The sequence below is a fragment of the Pseudochaenichthys georgianus genome, unplaced genomic scaffold (genome assembly GCF_902827115.2).
Source record: "Pseudochaenichthys georgianus unplaced genomic scaffold, fPseGeo1.2 scaffold_1361_arrow_ctg1, whole genome shotgun sequence".
In the NCBI taxonomy this organism is placed as follows: domain Eukaryota; kingdom Metazoa; phylum Chordata; class Actinopteri; order Perciformes; family Channichthyidae; genus Pseudochaenichthys; species Pseudochaenichthys georgianus.
Window position 1 is genome coordinate 9,196 of NW_027262238.1, and position 23,305 is coordinate 32,500.

General features: G+C 45.8%; 1 protein-coding gene across 1 annotated transcript in view; it reads left to right on the top strand.

Annotated features, from left to right (window-relative positions):
• Nucleotides 1-1,749: 1,749 nt before the first annotated feature.
• The window catches only part of chd1l (chromodomain helicase DNA binding protein 1-like), a gene marked incomplete at its 3' end in the record, with an annotated part of 25,578 nt that continues 4,022 nt past the window's right edge, over nucleotides 1,750-23,305 (top strand). The window contains exons 1-16 of the mRNA XM_034077178.1: nucleotides 1,750-1,922; nucleotides 7,882-7,994; nucleotides 10,040-10,146; nucleotides 12,837-12,942; nucleotides 13,027-13,058; nucleotides 13,370-13,451; nucleotides 13,520-13,682; nucleotides 14,438-14,593; nucleotides 15,941-16,033; nucleotides 16,106-16,202; nucleotides 16,350-16,423; nucleotides 16,499-16,609; nucleotides 17,254-17,368; nucleotides 17,923-18,076; nucleotides 18,775-18,955; nucleotides 19,740-19,879. Coding sequence (XP_033933069.1) covers nucleotides 1,835-1,922; nucleotides 7,882-7,994; nucleotides 10,040-10,146; nucleotides 12,837-12,942; nucleotides 13,027-13,058; nucleotides 13,370-13,451; nucleotides 13,520-13,682; nucleotides 14,438-14,593; nucleotides 15,941-16,033; nucleotides 16,106-16,202; nucleotides 16,350-16,423; nucleotides 16,499-16,609; nucleotides 17,254-17,368; nucleotides 17,923-18,076; nucleotides 18,775-18,955; nucleotides 19,740-19,879 — 1,812 coding nt within the window. The remainder of the gene's footprint in view (nucleotides 1,923-7,881; nucleotides 7,995-10,039; nucleotides 10,147-12,836; nucleotides 12,943-13,026; nucleotides 13,059-13,369; nucleotides 13,452-13,519; nucleotides 13,683-14,437; nucleotides 14,594-15,940; nucleotides 16,034-16,105; nucleotides 16,203-16,349; nucleotides 16,424-16,498; nucleotides 16,610-17,253; nucleotides 17,369-17,922; nucleotides 18,077-18,774; nucleotides 18,956-19,739; nucleotides 19,880-23,305) is intronic.

Sequence of the window (23,305 nt, forward strand, 5' to 3'; positions counted from 1 at the left end):
GTAAGAAGTAGAAAGTACAGGTATTTGAGTTCAACATGTGAGAAGTAGAAAGTACAGGTATTTGAGTTCAACATGTGAGAAGTAGAAAGTACAGGTATTTGAGTTCAACATGTAAGAAGTAGAAAGTACAGGTATTTGAGTTCAACATGTAAGAAGTAGAAAGTACAGGTATTTGAGTTCAACATGTGAGAAGTAGAAAGTACAGGTATTTGAGTTCAACATGTAAGAAGTAGAAAGTACAGGTATTTGAGTTCAACATGTAAGAAGTAGAAAGTACAGGTATTTGAGTTCAACATGTAAGAAGTAGAAAGTACAGGTATTTGAGTTCAACATGTAAGAAGTAGAAAGTACAGGTATTTGAGTTCAACATGTAAGAAGTAGAAAGTACAGGTATTTGAGTTCAACATGTAAGAAGTAGAAAGTACAGGTATTTGAGTTCAACATGTGAGAAGTAGAAAGTACAGGTATTTGAGTTCAACATGTGAGAAGTAGAAAGTACAGGTATTTGAGTTCAACATGTGAGAAGTAGAAAGTACAGGTATTTGAGTTCAACATGTGAGAAGTAGAAAGTACAGGTATTTGAGTTCAACATGTGAGAAGTAGAAAGTACAGGTATTTGAGTTCAACATGTAGAAAGTAGAAAGTACAGGTATTTGAGTTCAACATGTAGAGAAGTAGAAAGTACAGGTATTTGAGTTCAACATGTAGAGAAGTAGAAAGTACAGGTATTTGAGTTCAACATGTAGAGAAGTAGAAAGTACAGGTATTTGAGTTCAACATGTGAGAAGTAGAAAGTACAGGTATTTGAGTTCAACATGTAAGAAGTAGAAAGTACAGGTATTTGAGTTCAACATGTGAGAAGTAGAAAGTACAGGTATTTGAGTTCAACATGTAAGAAGTAGAAAGTACAGGTATTTGAGTTCAACATGTGAGAAGTAGAAAGTACAGGTATTTGAGTTCAACATGAGAGAAGTAGAAAGTACAGGTATTTGAGTTCAACATGTGAGAAGTAGAAAGTACAGGTATTTGAGTTCAACATGTAAGAAGTAGAAAGTACAGGTATTTGAGTTCAACATGTGAGAAGTAGAAAGTACAGGTATTTGGGTTCAACATGTAAGAAGTCAAAGTAAAAAGTCGTCAGAAAAATAAGTAGTGGAGTAAAGTACTGATACCAGAGAAATGTACTTAAGTACGGTAACAAAGTATTTGTACTCCACTACTTCCCACGTCTGGTTATTACTGACAGGAGAACATGTTTTCTCTGTTTTGTGTGAAAAAGATTTTGCGTGGAGTTTAATGAATTCTCTCAAATACTTTAAATATAAATAACTTAAACTCATCTATTTCTGAACTGAATAATATGATAATTCTTATGGGTACAAATATTTTTTGTACATAATAATCTGTTTAGTTTATTGTTGTATTTATCGAAACCTCTTCAAAAAAGTATTAAACAGGAAAGTATTTGGAGTCTTTTTTTCTGCCATATAAATCTGTGTGTGCGCGTGCGTGTGTGTGTTTTATGTGCATTCTTTTTTTAATTTAAAATATATTTTTATTTAGAGACTAAATAGAACAATACAAAATAAAATAGACATATTTTAAAAATGATATACTTGATGGATAACCAACTGTTTGTCATGATGATTAATAATGAGATGTGGAAAAACTGGTTTTCGGAGATTTGGTTACAAAAATAAAAAAGACGAATGCGCGCCTTTCCCCTGCGTCACGTGACTCTACCCGGAAGTCCCTGCACTCGTCTCTACTCGTCTCATGAAGGAAAGTTGTGTTGTTGTTGTGTTTGTTAGCTGCTAACTTTAGCTCTGTAAACATGTCTGACCTGCTAACAAAGATAAAACACAGCGAGAAGAAGAAGACTTCTGTTTCTCAGACTGACTTACAGAAGCTCGGGTTAACAGGTACGAAGTGTAACTGTGTTCATGTGCACCAAGGCAGATCCTTCCTCTGTGTACAACTGTTTCTGACTCTGGGTCCAAGAGATGCTTCCTATAAATTACAGGCTACTTGTTAGCGACTCACACACTCAGTACTGAGGGCAATCCCCACAGGAGCACTTTGTCTCAGGGACACGACGACATGCTGGCTGAAGTGGGGTTTGAACCCAACACCAACCACTGCGCCACAGCCTCCCTCCAGCCTACATCTCTAATGTTTACATATCCAAACCAACATATCATTACATATGCCAGAAAGATAGTCGGTCTGCTTAACAGATATTACCCTGTGTATGTCATGGGGCGTTTCTATATGTACAAAAGTGGTGGAGCACAAACACTCAGATGTCTAGAAGCGTCTGCAGAGAGGCTCGTGGCTGCTGAGGCTCCGACTCTTCAGGTTTACAAATATTATATTTTGACCTAAATCAAAGTATAATATTATTTTCAAAAGCTTTTTTTGTCTGATGCTTCAATTACTTTTAAACAGACAGTTCAACAGAAGCATACCCAACATTTTTAATTTGATCATTTAAATATTGAATTGTTCTCTCTTAGTAAGATCCCATCTTCAATAACATGGCGGTCTTACCTTGACTTGAAGATGAAGTCCATGCTATCCCTCTGGACAAACATCTCTATTACTTTTTTGTAAAAGTCCTCCTTATGTTCTAGTTTCAAAAGTCTATCATAAATCTAATCTAATCAATAGATTTATGATTCGAAAATGATAAAAGTAGGGTAAACATGTGGATATTAACCGGCTGAACAAAATGTGCATTTATCTAACAGCTACGTTTCCCACAGATCTTATTTTGAGCTATTTTCTAAAATCCTATGGAGAAATCTCGTTGCTTTTTTGTGGAGGGAAGCCATGCGCATGTTTACTTCCGGGTTTTAGGACGCCTCACTGCAGCTCTCTCGTCTCCTCTTCACACACCACACTTTTCGCGGCACACGTACTTACAGCCAATCAGCTCTGAGTGATGTGAGATGGCGTATGGTGGGGATGGCAGCTCTATGCCCCTCTGGTCATTATTTTGTTGCCACACACATTAAATAGGACAATACTCTGAGCATGCGCAGTGTAGTGTTTACAGTCACCGTTGACTCAAAGGTCACATGTCATGGTCCTTTCCACTGATCAGAACACCATTGTTGAGGGATATTACAATAGAAAAATACTGTGCAATTTTCCAAACTCACGTTGTTTGGCAAACAGCATCTCTGTAAGCTACGTGAATTCACTCTCTGCACTAAACGGCTCGTTGCAGCACTTGCCCCTCCTCCCTGTGAGCCCAGAGTGCTCCGATTGACCAATCCACGGACTTCCTCACACACTCAGTGCAGCTGATCTCTCCTCCTTGCTGCTGCTGATAACAGACAGTTGGGATGGCGGCGAAACTCTCTCTGCAGACCCATTCTCTCAGCGTCTATCAAACGTTCTCTTTCTCAGTATCAAGCCACACTTACTGTTTACTTCGGCTGTGACTTTGTGTGTGCTCAGGGTGAGTTTGGCTGTGTATCGCTAAACAAGGAAACAACACCTCCACGGAGCTCAGCGCGATTCACAACGTCCGATTGTTTCACGTTGTGAATCGCGCTGAGCTCCGTGGAGGTGTTGGAGGTCTGCAGAGAGGATGGGTCTGAGAGAGGATGGGTCTGAGAGAGGATGGGTCTGAGAGAGGATGGGTCTGAGAGAGAGAGGATGGGTCTGAGAGAGGATGGGTCTGAGAGAGGACGGGTCTGAGAGAGGATGGGTCTGAGAGAGGATGGGTCTGAGAGAGAGAGGATGGGTCTGAGAGAGGATGGGTCTGAGAGAGAGAGGATGGGTCTGAGAGAGGATGGGTCTGAGAGAGGATGGGTCTGAGAGAGGACGGGTCTGAGAGAGAGAGGATGGGTCTGAGAGAGAGAGGATGGGTCTGAGAGAGAGAGGATGGGTCTGCAGAGAGGATGGTTCTGAGAGAGGATGGGTCTGAGAGAGAGAGGATGGGTCTGAGAGAGAGAGGATGGGTCTGAGAGAGAGAGGATGGGTCTGCAGAGAGGATGGTTCAGAGAGAGGATGGGTCTGAGAGAGGACGGGTCTGAGAGAGGATGGGTCTGAGAGAGGACGGGTCTGAGAGAGGACGGGTCTGAGAGAGGATGGGTCTGAGAGAGGATGGGTCTGAGAGAGGATGGGTCTGAGAGAGGATGGGTCTGAGAGAGGATGGGTCAGAGAGAGGATGGGTCAGAGAGAGGATGGGTCTGAGAGAGGATGGGTCAGAGAGAGGATGGGTCTGAGAGAGGATGGGTCTGCAGGGAGGATGGGTCTGAGAGAGGATGGGTCTGAGAGAGGATGGGTCAGAGAGAGGATGGGTCTGAGAGAGGATGGGTCTGAGAGAGAGAGGATGGGTCAGAGAGAGGATGGGTCTGAGAGAGGATGGGTCTGAGAGAGGATGGGTCAGAGAGAGGATGGGTCAGAGAGAGGATGGGTCTGAGAGAGGATGGGTCTGAGAGAGAGAGGATGGGTCTGAGAGAGGATGGGTCTGCAGAGAGGATGGGTCTGAGAGAGGATGGGTCTGAGAGAGGATGGGTCTGAGAGAGGATGGGTCTGAGAGAGGATGGGTCTGAGAGAGAGAGGATGGGTCTGAGAGAGGATGGGTCTGAGAGAGAGAGGATGGGTCTGAGAGAGGATGGGTCTGCAGAGAGGATGGGTCTGAGAGAGGATGGGTCTGAGAGAGGATGGGTCTGAGAGAGGATGGGTCTGAGAGAGGATGGGTCTGAGAGAGAGAGGATGGGTCTGAGAGAGGACGGGTCAGAGAGAGGACGGGTCTGAGAGAGGGCGGGTCTGCAGAGAGGATGGGTCTGAGAGAGGACGGGTCAGAGAGAGGACGGGTCTGCAGAGAGGACGGGTCTGCAGAGAGGATGGGTCTGAGAGAGGATGGGTCTGAGAGAGGATGGGTCTGAGAGAGAGAGGATGGGTCTGAGAGAGAGAGGATGGGTCTGAGAGAGAGAGGATGGGTCTGCAGAGAGGATGGGTCTGCAGAGAGGATGGGTCTGAGAGAGGATGGGTCTGAGAGAGGATGGGTCTGAGAGAGAGAGGATGGGTCTGAGAGAGAGAGGATGGGTCTGAGAGAGAGAGGATGGGTCTGCAGAGAGGATGGGTCTGCAGAGAGGATGGGTCTGAGAGAGGATGGGTCTGCAGAGAGGATGGGTCTGAGAGAGGATGGGTCTGAGAGAGGATGGGTCTGAGAGAGGATGGGTCTGAGAGAGGATGGGTCTGCAGAGAGGATGGGTCTGCAGAGAGGATGGGTCTGAGAGAGGATGGGTCTGCAGAGAGGATGGGTCTGAGAGAGGATGGGTCTGCAGAGAGGATGGTTCTGAGAGAGGATGGGTCTGAGAGAGGATGGGTCTGCAGAGAGGATGGGTCTGCAGAGAGGATGGGTCTGAGAGAGGATGGGTCTGCAGAGAGGATGGGTCTGAGAGAGGATGGTTCTGAGAGAGGATGGGTCTGAGAGAGGATGGGTCTGCAGAGAGGATGGGTCTGCAGAGAGGATGGGTCTGAGAGAGGATGGGTCTGCAGAGAGGATGGGTCTGCAGAGAGGATGGGTCTGAGAGAGGATGGGTCTGCAGAGAGGATGGTTCTGAGAGAGGATGGGTCTGAGAGAGGATGGGTCTGCAGAGAGGATGGGTCTGCAGAGAGGACGGGTCTGAGAGAGGAGAGATCAGCTGAGCTGCACTGAGTGTGTGAGGAAGTCCGTGGATTGGTCAATTTGAACCAATCAGCGGGGGCTTAACGTAACGGCTCCACGGATTGGTCCATTTGGTTCCGGTTACAACATGACGTCCTGATGTACCCGGAAGAATCAGATGGACAGTGACGTGTCTCCAACGAGGCGTTTGGGGAGGTCTTCTCTGCGTGAGAGGTTTACTCGCTGCAGGGCGCACTTTGAGGGTTTGACTCTGCAGACGTTCACATGCAGAAACACCTTCATCGCTCAAGGGGACGGGTCAGAACCGGAGAAGCATGACATGGACCTTTAGACACTAAGTAGAAGAACACAGACTGAAACAGCAATGAGACGAATCAGATGATTAAACATGAACTTAACAAATATTTTATATATTATTTTATTTATTTTTTGCATTTTTTTGGAATCATTATTGTAATACTTTCTGCTGACACTAGGTGGGGCTGTGCCCTAATGACCAGTCGCCACTGTGTATGTCATACCAGAGGTGTAAAGTAACATAAGTACTTTACTTAAGTACAGTTTTGAAGTACTTGTACTTTACTTGAGTATTTCCATTTTCTGCTACTGTGTACTTCTACTCCCGTTCAGAGGTGTTTTTCAATATGTATTTAGTAATAATCACACAGCTTTATTTGTATTTGTTTAATTCATAGAATGCATCTCATTCTGCTTTCAATGAATCTGCTGTCTCCTCAGTTTGCCTCGAATAGAGAGGGCCCCTGAGTGCGTACTGAGAGGGCCCCTGAGTGCGTACTGAGAGAGGGCCCCTGAGTGCGTACTGAGAGAGGGCCCCTGAGTACGTACTGAGAGAGGGCCCCTGAGTGCGTACTGAGAGAGGGCCCCTGCGTGCGTACTGAGAGAGGGCCCCTGAGTACGTACTGAGAGAGGGCCCCTGAGTGCGTACTGAGAGAGGGCCCCTGCAGTGCGTACTGAGAGAGGGCCCCTGAGTACGTACTGAGAGAGGGCCCCTGCAGTGCGTACTGAGAGAGGGCCCCTGAGTGCATACTGAGAGAGGGCCCCTGAGTACGTACTGAGAGAGGGCCCCTGAGTGCGTACTGAGAGAGGGCCCCTGCGTGCGTACTGAGAGAGGGCCCCTGAGTACGTACTGAGAGAGGGCCCCTGAGTGCGTACTGAGAGAGGGCCCCTGAGTGCGTACTGAGAGAGGGCCCCTGAGTACGTACTGAGAGAGGGCCCCTGAGTGCGTACTGAGAGAGGGCCCCTGCAGTGCGTACTGAGAGAGGGCCCCTGCGTGCGTACTGAGAGAGGGCCCCTGAGTGCGTACTGAGAGAGGGCCCCTGAGTGCGTACTGAGAGAGGGCCCCTGAGTACGTACTGAGAGAGGGCCCCTGAGTGCGTACTGAGAGAGGGCCCCTGCAGTGCGTACTGAGAGAGGGCCCCTGAGTACGTACTGAGAGAGGGCCCCTGAGTGCGTACTGAGAGAGGGCCCCTGCGTGCGTACTGAGAGAGGGCCCCTGAGTACGTACTGAGAGAGGGCCCCTGAGTGCGTACTGAGAGAGGGCCCCTGCAGTGCGTACTGAGAGAGGGCCCCTGAGTACGTACTGAGAGAGGGCCCCTGCAGTGCGTACTGAGAGAGGGCCCCTGAGTGCATACTGAGAGAGGGCCCCTGAGTACGTACTGAGAGAGGGCCCCTGAGTGCGTACTGAGAGAGGGCCCCTGCGTGCGTACTGAGAGAGGGCCCCTGAGTACGTACTGAGAGAGGGCCCCTGAGTGCGTACTGAGAGAGGGCCCCTGAGTGCGTACTGAGAGAGGGCCCCTGCAGTGCGTACTGAGAGAGGGCCCCTGAGTACGTACTGAGAGAGGGCCCCTGCAGTACGTACTGAGAGAGGGCCCCTGAGTGCGTACTGAGAGAGGGCCCCTGCAGTGCGTACTGAGAGAGGGCCCCTGAGTGCGTACTGAGAGAGGGCCCCTGCAGTACGTACTGAGAGAGGGCCCCTGAGTGCGTACTGAGAGAGGGCCCCTGAGTGCGTACTGAGAGAGGGCCCCTGAGTGCGTACTGAGAGAGGGCCCCTGAGTGCGTACTGAGAGAGGGCCCCTGAGTGCGTACTGAGAGAGGGCCCCTGCACTGTTTCCTATCATCTTCTCTCCTCACACACTGTTTCCTAACATGTGATCTCATGTTTCCTAACATGTTCCCTAACATGTTTCCTAACATGTTTCCTCTCCTCTCAGGGATCACGCTGCGGCCCTACCAGCTGGACGGGGTTCAGTGGCTGTCTGAGTGTCAGAGGAACCAGCAAGGATGCATCTTAGGAGACGAGATGGGTTTGGGGAAAACCTGCCAGGTACTGATCCATCATGAGGGTCGTCACATTTCAATAAGTCACGATGTCTATGGTCTGATACGGACGCTAGGGATGCCAGCGATTATTCGATTATTCGAATATTCGTTAGTCTCCATAATCGAATATTATTTTTAAAAATCGATTTTATTTATTTTTATTATTTTTATTTTTTTTATTATTTATGTTTTTGTTTTTTTTCTGGCTTAGTTTCAACCAAAATATATATAAATATATATATGCTAATAATAGTAATAGTATTAATAATTGTAAATGGCCATTGGTCACACCACCAGTTTGTTTTACTGTAAACTTGGAGGAAGCCTGCGCAGAGCAGACTGCTGCTGCAGCTGCTACACACCGCCCCCGCCCCCCCCCCTCACACCGACCCCCCCCCTCTCCCTCACACGTGCGACTAAAGATGAACAAAGCGGCAGCCGGCAGGTACAAAGAGTTCCTCCTCGTGGAACTACTTCGAACTTACAAGTCCAAAGGAAGTTAAATGCAAGCTCTGCGAAAAGACGTTGGTCTCTCACAGCTCAACCTCAACAATGCGTTGGCATTTGAGTGCGAAGCCAACGAGGTTACAGAGAAAGACGCAGCACAGCCGGCCATTACCAACTTCCCTTCAAGGCCACGTCGTTGTGATGACATGCTTGTTTGTTGTTTGTGCTGTTAAACATGTTGCAGTAAAGAAAACAACGGAATTCCTTTTGTCAGAATTTTTTTTTTTTCTCCCGCGGGGGGGGGGGGGGGGGGGGAAAGGCCGAATAATCGATTATGATCAAGGTCAGTTTCTGGCAACCCTAACGGACGCTGGCACGATGTCTGCGGTCCGATGCGGACGCTGGCACGATGTCTGTGGTCCGATGCGGACGCTGGCACGATGTCGGCGGTCCGATGTCGGCGGTCCGATGTCGGCGGTCCGATGTCGGCGGTCCGCACGATGTCTGCGGTCCGATGCGGACGCTGGCACGATGTCGGCGGTCCGATGCGGACGCTGGCACGATGTCTGCGGTCCGATGCGGACGCTGGTACGATGTCTGCGGTCCGATGCGGACGCTGGCACGATGTCGGCGGTCCGATGTCGGCGGTCCGATGTCGGCGGTCCGATGTCGGCGGTCCGATGTCGGCGGTCCGATGTCGGCGGTCCGATGTCGGCGGTCCGATGCGGACGCTGGCACGATGTCTGCGGTCCGATGCGGACGCTGGCACGATGTCTGCGGTCCGATGCGGACGCTGGCACGATGTCGGCGGTCCGATGCGGACGCTGGCACGATGTCGGCGGTCCGATGCGGACGCTGGCACGATGTCTGCGGTCCGATGCGGACGCTGGCACGATGTCGGCGGTCCGATGCGGACGCTGGCACGATGTCGGCGGTCCGATGCGGACGCTGGCACGATGTCGGCGGTCCGATGCGGACGCTGGCACGATGTCTGCGGTCCGATGCGGACGCTGGCACGATGTCGGCGGTCCGATGCGGACGCTGGCACGATGTCGGCGGTCCGATGCGGACGCTGGCACGATGTCTGCGGTCCGATGCGGACGCTGGCACGATGTCGGCGGTCCGATGCGGACGCTGGCACGATGTCGGCGGTCCGATGCGGACGCTGGCACGATGTCTGCGGTCCGATGCGGACGCTGGCACGATGTCTGCGGTCCGATGCGGACGCTGGCACGATGTCGGCGGTCCGATGTCGGCGGTCCGATGTCGGCGGTCCGATGACGGCGGTCCGATGTCGGCGGTCCGATGTCGGCGGTCCGATGTCGGCGGTCCGATGTCGGCGGTCCGATGCGGACGCTGGCCGTCTGACTGAGCAGACGCAGAAGATGACAGTAAACTATATTAAGGTTTATCCGTAAAGTTACAAGGTGCGCTTTAATACAGGAACAAAAACATAGGATTGGAATTATACATAATCTTACATAATCGATAAATAAATCAAATTGTGATTTTTACAAAGATTAAAAACCGATCGGATAAGTGATTTAAAATATATATATTTAAATCATGTGATTAAAGTATAATACTATGTTGTCCCCGCAGACCATCTCTCTGCTGGTGTTCCTGTCCGGGTCTCTCGGGCAGAGCGGCCCCTTTCTGGTCCTGAGTCCGCTGTCCGTCATGGAGAACTGGAGGAACGAGCTGCAGAGGTACTTCCACTTTACAAGATACACATTTCAGAATCATTTTGAGTAGGGTTACACATACGAGGAACTCCCTTTGGTAGAAGTGGTGCAGACAGAGCACACGTGTCCAACTCGAGGCCCGGGGGCCAAATCAGGCCCGTGGTGGATCTAATTTCGGCCCGCAGGATAATTTCTAATTCCTATTAGATCTGGCCCTCCGGTGTATTGCTCTCACACCTTCCCTCCATCCTGAGGGTCTCCTCCGCTCGGAGCCTGAGCCCAGACATTGATGACCTTGCACCCTGATGAGACGCCAAGTATCTGAGCTAGCATCTCAGAGCAGCACACTGACTTCAAAGGATGCTTCCTTCTGCTCTTCCTCTCACGACAGCAGGGCATGTTTGGTTTCTCTCTGAGGGAATAGTTTAGTTGAAGCTGTTGTTGGCCTGTGGGGAAATGTACTATAAGAAGTGACTCTGGAGAAGCTGCAGATAGAGCCGTGAGAAATGAATGAACTGATTATTTAATGTTGTTTTTATAGGCAATAATTTAAGCTTTGTTAGTTCCAGGTTTAATATGTGCAACAAGTTCATTTCAATAATTTCTGCAATAAACATTGAACCAGTCCGGCCCTCCACTAGTACCATTTTTTAATGTTGCCACTGTGTGCTTGGGTTTGACGCCCCGATACAGAGACGCAGAAGGAATTACAACTATTAAAAAAACAAAATCCACAAAATGTACTCATGCAGGAAACTGAGTGCAGTGAAACATAATAAAATATGCCAGTATATTGATTTAAAAGAGGTAGCATGGAGCAGAAATGTGCAACATGTGCAGGATTTACAATAAAAAGATGTTGTTTGCATGATGTGATGTGCATTAATATAATAAATAAAGTTTAAGTATGAGATAAGATTTACTCAATTGATCCTAAATAAGAAAAATGTCCGGTCACAGCAGCAGCGTCAAGTCGAGGCCTGCAGAGGTGACACAGCAGAGTATGGAGATACTTTGATACACGGACGCCAAGTATAGATATTTTATTATTTAAACTATTCATATTGCAAATCCAAATGAAAGTTTTTGGTAACAATTGCTTTTTCAATCCACTAGACCAGGGGTTCCCAACCTTTTCCCCAAGAGCCCCCCGAATGACTCCGGTTGGAAGTTGCGCCCCCCCCCCCCCCCCCCCACACACACACACGGGGGGGGGGGGGGCAGCGGTAATTAAAGTTTAAAAGTCTCAAAATGCTACAACTACCGTCACAAACTGGATGAATGTGAAGCATGTAGTTAAAGGAGGATGAAAGCGTAATCAAGGAGCTGTTGGAGCGACTTTGATGGCTATTGGACTCAGGATGAATTCCTCTGGATTCCCGCTGTATGGAGAAACTAAAGGACGGCGCAAGTGGAAACAATTCACAAAGGGATTAAACTGTTTGAAACACGCTCAAAGTAAGCCGGATTTTGCCGATGTGTTTATGTGGATTCAAAAGTCGTAAATAATCAAAATCGAGGAGACCGATCTGATCGGAGCAACTGGGACGAATAATCCAACTGAAGCCGGCATGGACAATGACTGTTTTAAAATGCGCTTATCCAGACAAGCCCGGTTTGGACACTTTACGGGCAGAAGAAACATTTCTATAGAAAGAATTATACATTTCTCTCTTTTTATGCCTTTAATACTAACTTGAATTTGTATTCAAATTAATTAATCAATAATTTTTTATATTTTATTGTGATGTAGAGACAAGGCTTTTAGTGACAATCATGTATTGCGTTACAATTATATGTAAAAAAAAAAATATATATGATATTTGGCCTCAAATCATCTGAGACCTGGCGCCCCCCCCTGCGATCTTTGGCGCCCCCCAGGTTGGGAACCACTGCACTTGTGTGTTCATGGGTAAAGAGAGTTGGGTTGAAAAATCATGGAATTACTTTAGATATTTTACCCAGGAAGGGAAGACGGACATGGATATGACGCAAGGAGTTTCGTATGAAAATGTATATCGCAATATATCGTGTCGCAATACTTAGCATATTGTAGAATCGCAATACTATCATATCGTGGCTTAAGTTAGGGCCGCTCAATTAATCGTATTTTAATCGCGATTACGATTATGGCTTGCAACGATTACGAAAACAACGTAATCGAAATAAAACGGTTATTTTTTTATTATTACTTTTTTTTTATACTTTTTTTTTTTTTTTTCAGTTGAATTATTCTTAAAGTCCAGGTTAATCAACTGTTAAAAACATACTGTTAAAAAAAAAATTACCCCAATAAAGTCAATGAATAATCGAATTTAATAATTGCAATTACAATTATTGACCCAAATAATCGGGATTATGATTTTTGCCATATTTGAGCAGCCCTAGCTTAAGTATCGCGATAGTCTCGTATCGTTACCGCCTGGTGATTCCCAGCACGAGGCGGTAACATTGTACAATGTGGCCGACGTTCTTATGTTTATACAGTTTTTATTTATTCTCCCTTTTGTGCAAGGGGAAACAAATACATTTCTATGATAAGAACATGAACATCTTTCAGCGCTTCATCACACTACCTGTGAATGAGCCACATTCCTAAAACACTTCTCCAAAAGCCTCTTTGCCGCCTTGCATGCAACGAGATGAATCCAGATCCAAATAGTTTATGGTTTATTCCGAATCTAAAGTCCATGTTTTGTGTGTTTTCTTTGCAGCTTCGCTCCCTCTCTGGCTGTGTTGTGTTACAAAGGAGACAAAGAGAGACGGGCTGAGCTCCAGAGAGAAACCAAACACGTCCAGGTTCTGCTCACCACGTACGAGGTCTGGGGATTATATCTACCTCTCAGTTAGAGAAAATCAACCCAATACGTTTTCAAACTGACTTTTGAATGCTTCCCTTCGCAGCTGTGTATGAATGACGCCTCCTTCCTAAAGCGGTGAGTGCTTTCTGAGTAACAATCATTTCGATTTAGTCTCAGATTAAAGTGGGAAACATCACGTCCAAATCTAGGCGTAATAACCTTAATTATGATGTGAGGTTATACGTTTAAATATTAAGTCCTAAAACATTTTAATACATTTTTTAATATCTTTTTTTCTTTCAAATTCGAAAAATCTGCTTTTTCCTTTTCTGGCCTGTATTTCTATTTATTTCCAACCCTACAATGGCTTTATTACAAAGCAGTTTTCTTGCAACAAATAGATTTCATCCTGATATTTCTAACACAACATCTCCCCCTCTGCTCAGGTGGAAGTGGAAGGTTCTGGTCGTGGATGAAGCTCACAGACTGAAGAACGCCAACTCACTGCTGCACAGAACTCTGACGCAGGTACTGAGCTGCGTATGAACTATCTCGTATTATACTACTTTGTATTTTATCTATATCTTCTGGTGTAGTTCTCTGTGGGTTTCCGGGTGCTTCTGACGGGGACTCCGATCCAGAACAACCTGCAGGAGCTCTACTCCCTGCTGAGCTTCATCCAGCCGACCGTCTTCAGCGCCGAGGAGACGGACGACTTCTGCAGCAAATACGCCAACGTGCAAAACCAGCCGGCTCTGGGTACGATACGACTTCTTCTTGTTCGTGTTTGTGCAAAACATTTTTTAGAGGTAGAACAAAAGAAAGGTTAGAGAGGGAAAATATAAAAAAACATTATATAGTCTTTAAGATTTAAGTGGTTAATTAAAAAAGTAAGTATTCTTTTAGATTTATTTAGTATATTTACACAAAGAAAATCACACATTTAAAAGTAAAATATTTGTAATTTTAAGTCGTACATTTACAAAAAAATTGTCACAAATACATAATAAAAAAGACCTGGATATTCTCCAAGATCAAAGATAATAATAATGATAATGATAATAATAATAATAATAATAATGATAATAATAATAATACATGTGATTTGTATAGTGCTAATAATAATAATAATAATAATACATGGGATTTGTGCTTTTCCTAATGCTCAAAGCGATGATGACGATTTAAAAAATTAAAACTTAAATATTGTCTGGTTAAAAATGATATTCTTTAACACGAAATAAATTGTCTTGGACATTTTTTTATTTTTTTAAAACGAAATATTACACCCTTTATAACCTATTTTTGTTAACGTCCTATGCCCCTTATACGCTTGAATACGTGTCCAAACAGGCCTCTTTAAACTACACCCGGCACATGGTGTGTCCCTCACATCGGCGTCATTTATACTGGGGACGCTGGGAACTTGTCTCCACCACTTTGCATTGGGATAAACTATTGAAACTGTTCTGAAAATAGCGCACAAGTAACCTTGACCCTTGACCTGTCCCCAGCCTCTGCGCTGCAGGGCGTGCTGGAGCCCTTCCTGCTGCGCAGAGTGAAGGCCGAGGTGGCCGTGGATCTGCCCAAGAAGACGGAGCTGCTGGTTTATCACGGCATGTCGGCGCTGCAGAAGAAATACTACAAAGCCTTTCTGATGAAGGACCTGGGTGAGGCTGTAGTGGTATCAATACTGGGAGCTAAATACTCTGATTGAAGGATTCATCATCTAACAGTCATAATATACAAACATCCCTTTTACCAATCCCTTATTTATTTTATATTCCAACCGATATACTTACGGAGCAGGTTATTCTGTAGTTTCTATCTGGGAAACTTTACAACTTTGACACTGACTTTGTTTACATGCATCATAATATTCAACTAATATGAAGAATATTACAATATTGTTGATTTGAAATCGTTCGAACAAGCACCTACTTTTAAACATGATGCAAGTTGGGATGTCAACATGTTTTTTAATATGTGTTCATATCCAAACGCCAAGACAAGGTGATTAAAGGAATCAAAAGTGGGAGGTTGTGTTTAAAATGTTAAAAAACTGCTATTTCATGCAGAGACGCACAACTGGAGCTCCAGCCCTTTGACTTTTCCTTATTTTAACATGATAAAACTCATGTTATTTTATCCTTAAAGGGAATATGCATGAGTCAGCAGGAAGTTTAATTTTCATTAGCCATGTGAAAATCTAAGTAGGATTATTGTGTTTTTGGCAATAAGTGCAACACCACTGAATATATTTTGTGTATGTTAGTCTAGTCCCTGTTTCTGAATGACCTCAAATCCAGTTGGAGTTTCTTTACAGTCATTTCTTCTCATGTATCCTCCAACATACACCAATGTATCTGCAGTAAGCTATTAATGGCTGATATAGTTACCGGCTCATTCATCGGACTATCTCTACTGAGTGCATTCTTCTCAGTAAACGTTATCTTCTAAGTAACCGCCACCTTCGACCCCATTACCCAGTCCATCCCCATCACCCGCCTTCAGTCCTTAATTGGCATCACTGGTATCGCCCTCGCCCGGTTCAAAACATATCTCTCTGGCAGAAAACAATTCATTTCCATCAACAACTGCAAATCCCCCACCGCTTCAGTCACTCACGGCGTCCCCCAGGGCTCTGTACTTGGTCCCCTGTTTTTTTTTATCATTTAGATCCTCCCACTTGGACAGATCCTCCGCCAACACCTACTCGACACCCAACTCTACGTCTCTACACAAACTATTTCTACAACCACCCACTCCCAACTCACCAACTGCCATTAAAAAAACATGGATGCAAAACAACTTTCTGAAACTAAACTGTGACCCAAACTCACTAACCCGCTCCACCCATGATTTCTCTCTAAACATCGACGGCTCCATCGCCAACCCCTCAACTCCCGTCCGTAACCTTGGTATCGTCCTCGACCCCGCCCTCACTTTCCTCCCTCACGCTAACCAGGTCATAATGATGTTTTTCTGCCTCCTCGTGCCTCTCCGTGTGTTTCCAGATGCTTTCGGAGGCGATCAGGGCAGCAGGAACCGTCTGATGAACATCCTGATGAACCTGAGGAAGTGCGTGGACCACCCCTACCTGTTCGATGGTGAGAGATAAGAGGAAGGAAGGCAGGACATAGAGATTTATAGGATCTTATTTAACATGTTTCTGTGGTCAGGGGTGGAGCCGGAGCCCTTTGAGATGGGGGAACACCTGGTGGAGGCGAGCGGGAAACTGTGTCTGCTGGACAGCATCCTGACACACCTGCAGAGAGAGTGAGACATCTACCTGCTTCACTATATATCACACCATGTTCACTGCCTGCTGACTGTGTGTGTGTGTGTGTGTGTGTGTGTGTGTGTGTGTGTGTGTGTGTGTGTGTGTGTGTGTGTGTGTGTGCACGTGTGTGCGCGTGTGTGTAGGGGCCACAGGGTGCTGCTGTTCTCTCAGATGACGAGGATGCTGGACATCCTGCAGGACTACATGGAGTTCAGAGGTCAACACACTGTACTGATTCTCCTCTCTAAAGATGAACAGAATGTGTATTTACATGTTTCTCCTCTGAGTTCAGGTTTCAGCTACGAGCGTCTGGACGGGTCGGTGCGCGGCGAGGAGAGGAATCTGGCGGTGAAGAACTTCAGCAGCAAACACATCTTCGTGTTCCTGCTGAGCACGAAAGCAGGTGAGGAGGAGGAGGAGCGCGAGGTCAGCGGTTCCCAGCCTTTTCCCACTCAGGGCTCACTCAGCCAACATTCAACCATAAACAATACGGAGGCTAAATAAAGTTCTGATTGGTCGATAAGTAGTGGAGTAAAGTACTGATACCAGAAACATGTACTTAAGTACTACTACTACATTATATGTTTCATTTGTGTCCACTTCACTGTCTCCTCCATGATTTCCTGTTTGTGTTTTTATCTTGTTCTGTTGCCTCTTAGCTTTTATTTTATTTATTTTTTATTTAGTTATTTTCTTTATTTTTTATTTTTAAATTGTACGGTGTCCTTGGGTGTCATGAAAGGCGCCTAAAAATAAAATGTATTATTATTATTACTTCCCCCTCTGCAATGGAGGCAGTTTGCATCTGTCGCACTGAGTTCCTGTCTAGATGCAGCAGGTGGAGCGGTGCGTCTTCAGACAGCAGTGGGGACGGTTTGTAGATATCAGTCATTGTGCGATAAGCCGACGTTGCAGGTTCTGAGTCTGCAGAAGAGGAAGGAGATGACTCTGATAAGAGCTGCTGCAGCATGCACGCTCTGACTTCCTGTCGCAGCGTGTCACAGTTTGAGGTAATAAGCAGGTGAATAATGTCCGATGTGTTTTCAGGGGGCGTCGGCCTGAACCTCACGGCGGCCGACACGGTCATTTTCATGGACAGTGACTTCAACCCTCAGAACGACCTGCAGGCGGCGGCGCGCTGCCACCGCATCGGGCAGAGCAGGTGCACCACATGTATAACACGTCACAAAGGATATAGAACAAAACAGTTATATATTTTTTATTATATTTTTTAAATGTTTTAATTCGAACAAATATTTTTCTTTTGAATTATAAAAGTCATTTGCTTATAAAATCTTTAAAAATACTTTTCTTAATGAAATACTTTTATTTACTAATATAATTATGTCAAGCAGGCTGCATTACAGAATCATACAACGGTGTAGGAGGGCAATTAAAGGTTAAAACAATGAGGGGGCAGTATCCAAGAAGATTAAATCTTAAATCTTAAAGATTAAATCTCGAGATTAAAGTTTTTATTTCAAAGAAGAAGAAAAACAAGCAAATTAATAAGAATTGTTGTTTTTTTGTTGCAGAGATTTTATAGTCATACATTGCAATATTGAAACTAAAGCCAATGGAGAAATCCCATTGGAGCAGGGAGCAGCACCTGCAGCACCTGCAGCACCCTATAGCTGCAGAAGCCCTTTAACATCTGTCTGTCCACACGAGCTGAAGCATTCACAATGAAGTTGACTTGTCCGTGTCTGCCTCCAGGCCGGTGAAGGTGATCCGGCTCCTGGCCAGAGACACGGTGGAGGACATCATGTATTCTCGAGCGGTTTCCAAGCTGCAGCTCACCAACACGGTGATAGAAGAGGGGCGCTTCTCTCTGATGGACCAGGCCCAGTCAGCGGCGGCAGGGCTAAAGGTCAATAACAGCATGCGCACATCACACGACACACAGGCGGCACCAGGATCCACGGAGGACTAGCGCTGCCCTCCACTGAAGATTCTTCTAGTCGTCAATTTAGGCGATTAGTCGACTGATCGTTGCATGATATATTATTTATGATTATTACATAGTTTAGTTGAATACTCGATTCTGATTGGTGAATTCAGAACACCAGTAGTACAGACCGCTGTCAAGGACTTGTTGACCGTTGTTAAGGACGCTCACATCTGCAGAAAGAAGTTAACTTAGTTTCCCGTTGTCTCCCGTCTGGAGCAGCATGGAGGATGTTAATATTCATTTTAATATACTTGGAGAGCACAGGATGAATGCTTAGTGACACATATTCAGTGAGCAGTTCCTTTGGCATCAGGGCAGGGATACCTAGATACTTATTTAAACATTCTCTTGTACTATTTATTTGTCTTATGTCCTTTTTATATACATGTTGCTCTGTTGGAGGAGGACTTCAGTTTTCCATATCTGCACTGAAGCTGCCGAGCGCACGGTGATAAAGACTTGAACATTAGCTGCTACATGTGTTTACTCGACCGGCCGCCATGCCCGGGGTGAAGGGAGAACACTGCTGTGCTGTGCATGATGTGTTTCTCTGAACCGGCGTCTCCGCTTCCTCTCGGTTCTTATCTGTGTTCTCGTCTCTCTGGGGTTTCCTGCAGCTCAGCGAGATCTTGAAGTTCGGGGTAGATAAGCTGCTGTCGTCGGAGGAGAGCTCGGTGCAGGAAGTGAAACTGGAGAAGATCCTCGGTCCGTCTCGTCAGGGTCGGTGGGCGGAGGAAGACTTCAGTAACGTCAGAGAGGAGGAGGAGGAAGAGGAGGAGGAGGAAGAGGACAAGCAGAGTAGGTTTTATTTCTTATATCTCTCTGTTTGTATGTGCAGAATATTTAACCTGCTTTTACTGCTTTCTTCTGGCGTGTAAGCAATCTGTTTTACGTTTGGTTCACAGCCTGCAAACGTACAGATTAAATTATTAAAATATTTGTGTATTCTTTATGAAACAAAGCTTCATTCAATAAACTTAGGGATAATAAAAGCTAATGAAGTTGCATAAATATTAAAATAAAATATTAAAATAAGTACAAATAGAATAAAACACAAATCAAATGAAATTTAAATTAAGTAAAAATGTAAATAGACTGAAATACAAATAAAATCGTGCGAGAAGAAATACAAATTGAAAAATGTAATTAACTTAAAATACAGTAAAAATATAAATAAAATAGTTCAAGAAGAAAAATAAACAAGGCATTAATTACATTTGAAATGATTTAATAAATAAATAAAATATTTCGAAATTCTAAAATTCAATAAAATGTCTTAAATGTAATTTACACATGATTTAAAGCAGAGAGTTTGCAAGCCTGATATCATCTGTTTTTCTGAGCACGAGTAGATCGAGTAGCGTGTGGTGCAGTGGGTGGGGCGTTGGTGTTCGGATCAGGTTCAAACCCCACTGTGTCAGACCCCAAAGTGCTCCTGTGGGGATTGTCCACAGTACTGAGTATGTAAGTCGCTTTGGATAAAAGCGTCTAACAAGTGACCTGATACATGATGATGATGATGATGATGATGATGATGATGATGATGATGATGATGATGATGAATACGCCTGTTCACCTGCAGACCACATGTACTTCTTCGAGGGGCGGGACTACAGTAAGGACCCGAGCTCAGAGGACCAGAGCAGCTTCCAGAGGCTCCTGGAGGATCAGGAGGAGGTTCAGAGAGGAGGAGAGCGAAGAGCGCTCAGAGGCAAAGCGGGGGTAAGACTGAATGTCTCTCACAGGGTGTATATTCATGCCACGCTTTCACCTCGGGTCCGTCCACCATTACCGTGAGGGTGGAGTCAAAAAGAGTTCTCTATGCTTTAACCTCAGACGATCAGAATCTGAGACATTTTGAGAATTTCCAAAAATAAAATCTGAATTTTGAGATTTTCTGGAAAAAATACATACTTTTTAGTTTCTGTGAATAAAATCTGAATTTTAAAATGTTCAGAATAAGAATCTGAGTTTCTGAATAAAACATACATTTGAGAATTATTTTGAAAAAAGTCGAAATAGAGTTTAGATTTCTTACAGAAATTAGAGCAGATAACAGAGACTGTCCCTCTGTCTCTCTGTCCCTCTGTAGAGCAGATAACAGAGACTGTCTCTCTGTCCCTCTGTAGAGCAGATAACAGAGACTGTCCATCTGTCTCTCTGTCCCTCTGTAGAGCAGATAACAGAGACTGTCCCTCTGTCTCTCTGTCCATCTATAGAGCAGATAACAGAGACTGTCTCTCTGTCCCTCTGTCTCTCTGTAGAGCAGATAACAGAGACTGTCCCTCTGTCTCTCTGTCCCTCTGTAGAGCAGATAACAGAGACGGTCCCTCTGTCTCTCTGTCCCTCTGTAGAGCAGATAACAGAGACTGTCTCTCTGTCCATCTGTCTCTCTGTCCCTCTGTCCATCTGTCTCTCTGTCCATCTGTCTCTCTGTCCCTCTGTCTCTCTGTCCCTCTGTAGAGCAGATCACAGAGACTGTCCATCTGTCCCTCTGTCTCTCTGTCCCTCTGTAGAGCAGATAACAGAGACTGTCCCTAAAAGAGCCTTCTCTCCACGTTTCTTAAGCTCCTTTTGTGCTTTGGTTTTAGCGCCTGGCCGACGCGCTCACACATCACTCAGAGTCACGTTTCTTTTGGTATATTTATTTCCAAGTTATCCTTCTCTGCAGTGCAATGCAGCGGTCAAAAAAACTAGCACACAGAGTATCATCAGCAGGACTCTTTTAACCAGCTGAGGCAATCACAGCACCAATCAGCCGCCCTGCCCAGCCGTGGCTGCGGATCATGATCACTTGACACCAATCAATTATACTCCATTACATACATTAAATGATTAAATAATACAAATAATAAATCAACGTTTGGCTCCTACAGTCCCTCTGTCTCTCTGTCCCTCTGTCTCTCTGTCCATCTATAGAGCAGATAACAGAGACTGTCTCTCTGTCCCTCTGTCTCTCTGTCCCTCTGTCTCTCTGTCCCTCTGTAGAGCAGATAACAGAGACTGTCCATCTGTCCCTCTGTCTCTCTGTCCATCTATAGAGCAGATAACAGAGACTGTCTCTCTGTCCCTCTGTAGAGCAGATAACAGAGACTGTCTCTCTGTCCCTCTGTCCATCTATAGAGCAGATAACAGAGACTGTCTCTCTGTCCCTCTGTAGAGCAGATAACAGAGACTGTCCATCTGTCCCTCTGTCTCTCTGTCCATCTATAGAGCAGATAACAGAGACTGTCTCTCTGTCCCTCTGTAGAGCAGATAACAGAGACTGTCCATCTGTCCCTCTGTCTCTCTGTCCATCTATAGAGCAGATAACAGAGACTGTCTCTCTGTCCCTCTGTAGAGCAGATAACAGAGACTGTCTCTCTGTCCCTCTGTAGAGCAGATAACAGAGACGGTCTCTAGAGATGATTGTCTCTCAGCAGCAGTTGTGGCACAGAGTCCGGTAAACACACTCTATTTAGGGCATGATGGTCGCAGTGAAACCCACTGAAGAAGGTCACACACACACACACACACACACACACACACACACACACACACACTTGTAGCTTGTTCTATGGCTCACACACTGATGCACTTTTGCTTTCACTCTGTGATCAAACACGGACTTAAAAGACAGGATCACGATATATATCTATTACACGCAAACGGAGACCTTTATTATATGTACGTGTGTCCCAACTGAGGGACAACATGTGCGTGTGTCCCAACTGAGGGACAACATGTGCGTGTGTCCCAACTGAGGGACAACATGTGCGTGTGTCCCAACTGAGGGACAACATGTGCGTGTGTCCCAACTGAGGGACAACATGTACGTGTGTCCCAACTGAGGGACAACATGTGCGTGTGTCCCAACTGAGGGACAACATGTGCGTGTGTCCCAACTGAGGGACAACATGTGCGTGTGTCCCAACTGAGGGACAACATGTGCGTGTGTCCCAACTGAGGGACAACATGTACGTGTGTCCCAACTGAGGGACAACATGTACGTGTGTCCCAACTGAGGGACAACATGTGCGTGTGTCCCAACTGAGGGACAACATGTGCGTGTGTCCCAACTGAGGGACAACATGTGCGTGTGTCCCAACTGAGGGACAACATGTACGTGTGTCCCAACTGAGGGACAACATGTGCGTGTGTCCCAACTGAGGGACAACATGTGCGTGTGTCCCAACTGAGGGACAACATGTGCGTGTGTCCCAACTGAGGGACAACATGTACGTGTGTCCCAACTGAGGGACAACATGTACGTGTGTCCCAACTGAGGGACAACATGTGCGTGTGTCCCAACTGAGGGACAACATGTGCGTGTGTCCCAACTGAGGGACAACATGTGCGTGTGTCCCAACTGAGGGACAACATGTACGTGTGTCCCAACTGAGGGACAACATGTACGTGTGTCCCAGCAAGTAAAGAGCCAACGATATGTATTAATATAATTAAGAAGCAAATAAAAGTGGAAATCAGAAAATACACACCTCCAGTACAGCAGCCACGCGGAAGGGTTAGAGGTGGAAGTATATATATTAGAGCCGGGACTCGATTAAAAAAATAATCTAATTAATTAGAGGCTTTGTAATTAATTAATCGAAATTAATCGCATTTTTAATCAAATATACATATCTGACCTGAGAACAGTGAGAAGCAGTTTCCACATGGATGTTACTCCAGGTGGTCGACAGTCGAGTGCAGTCAGTGAGCAGGGAGCTGGTTATTCTCTCAGACGTGGACTGACTCATCCTGGCCCTGAACCCAGTCGTCTGGTTGAGTGTGGGTTGGGTCAGGGCGTGGTTCCCTGCACTCGGAGTCGGGCTAACGTCCACGCTAGCTGCTACACGCTAGCTGCTACACGCTAGCTGCTACACGCTAGCTGCTACATGCTAGCTGCTACATGCTAGCTGCTACATGCTAGCTGCTACATGCTAGCTGCTACATGCTAGCTGCTACATGCTAGCTGCTACATGCTAGCTGCTACATGCTAGCTGCTACATGCTTTGCATTGAGGTGATACTTTAGGCTTGATGTGCTGCGGCTCTTGTCGACGTTTCCATCCGTCCGTCTTTTAAAACAAAATGTCCCATCCACGGGGCCGACCAAAGCGGCTCATCAGCTTGTTCGTTCATGTTTGACTATTGTTCACCGTGGTTT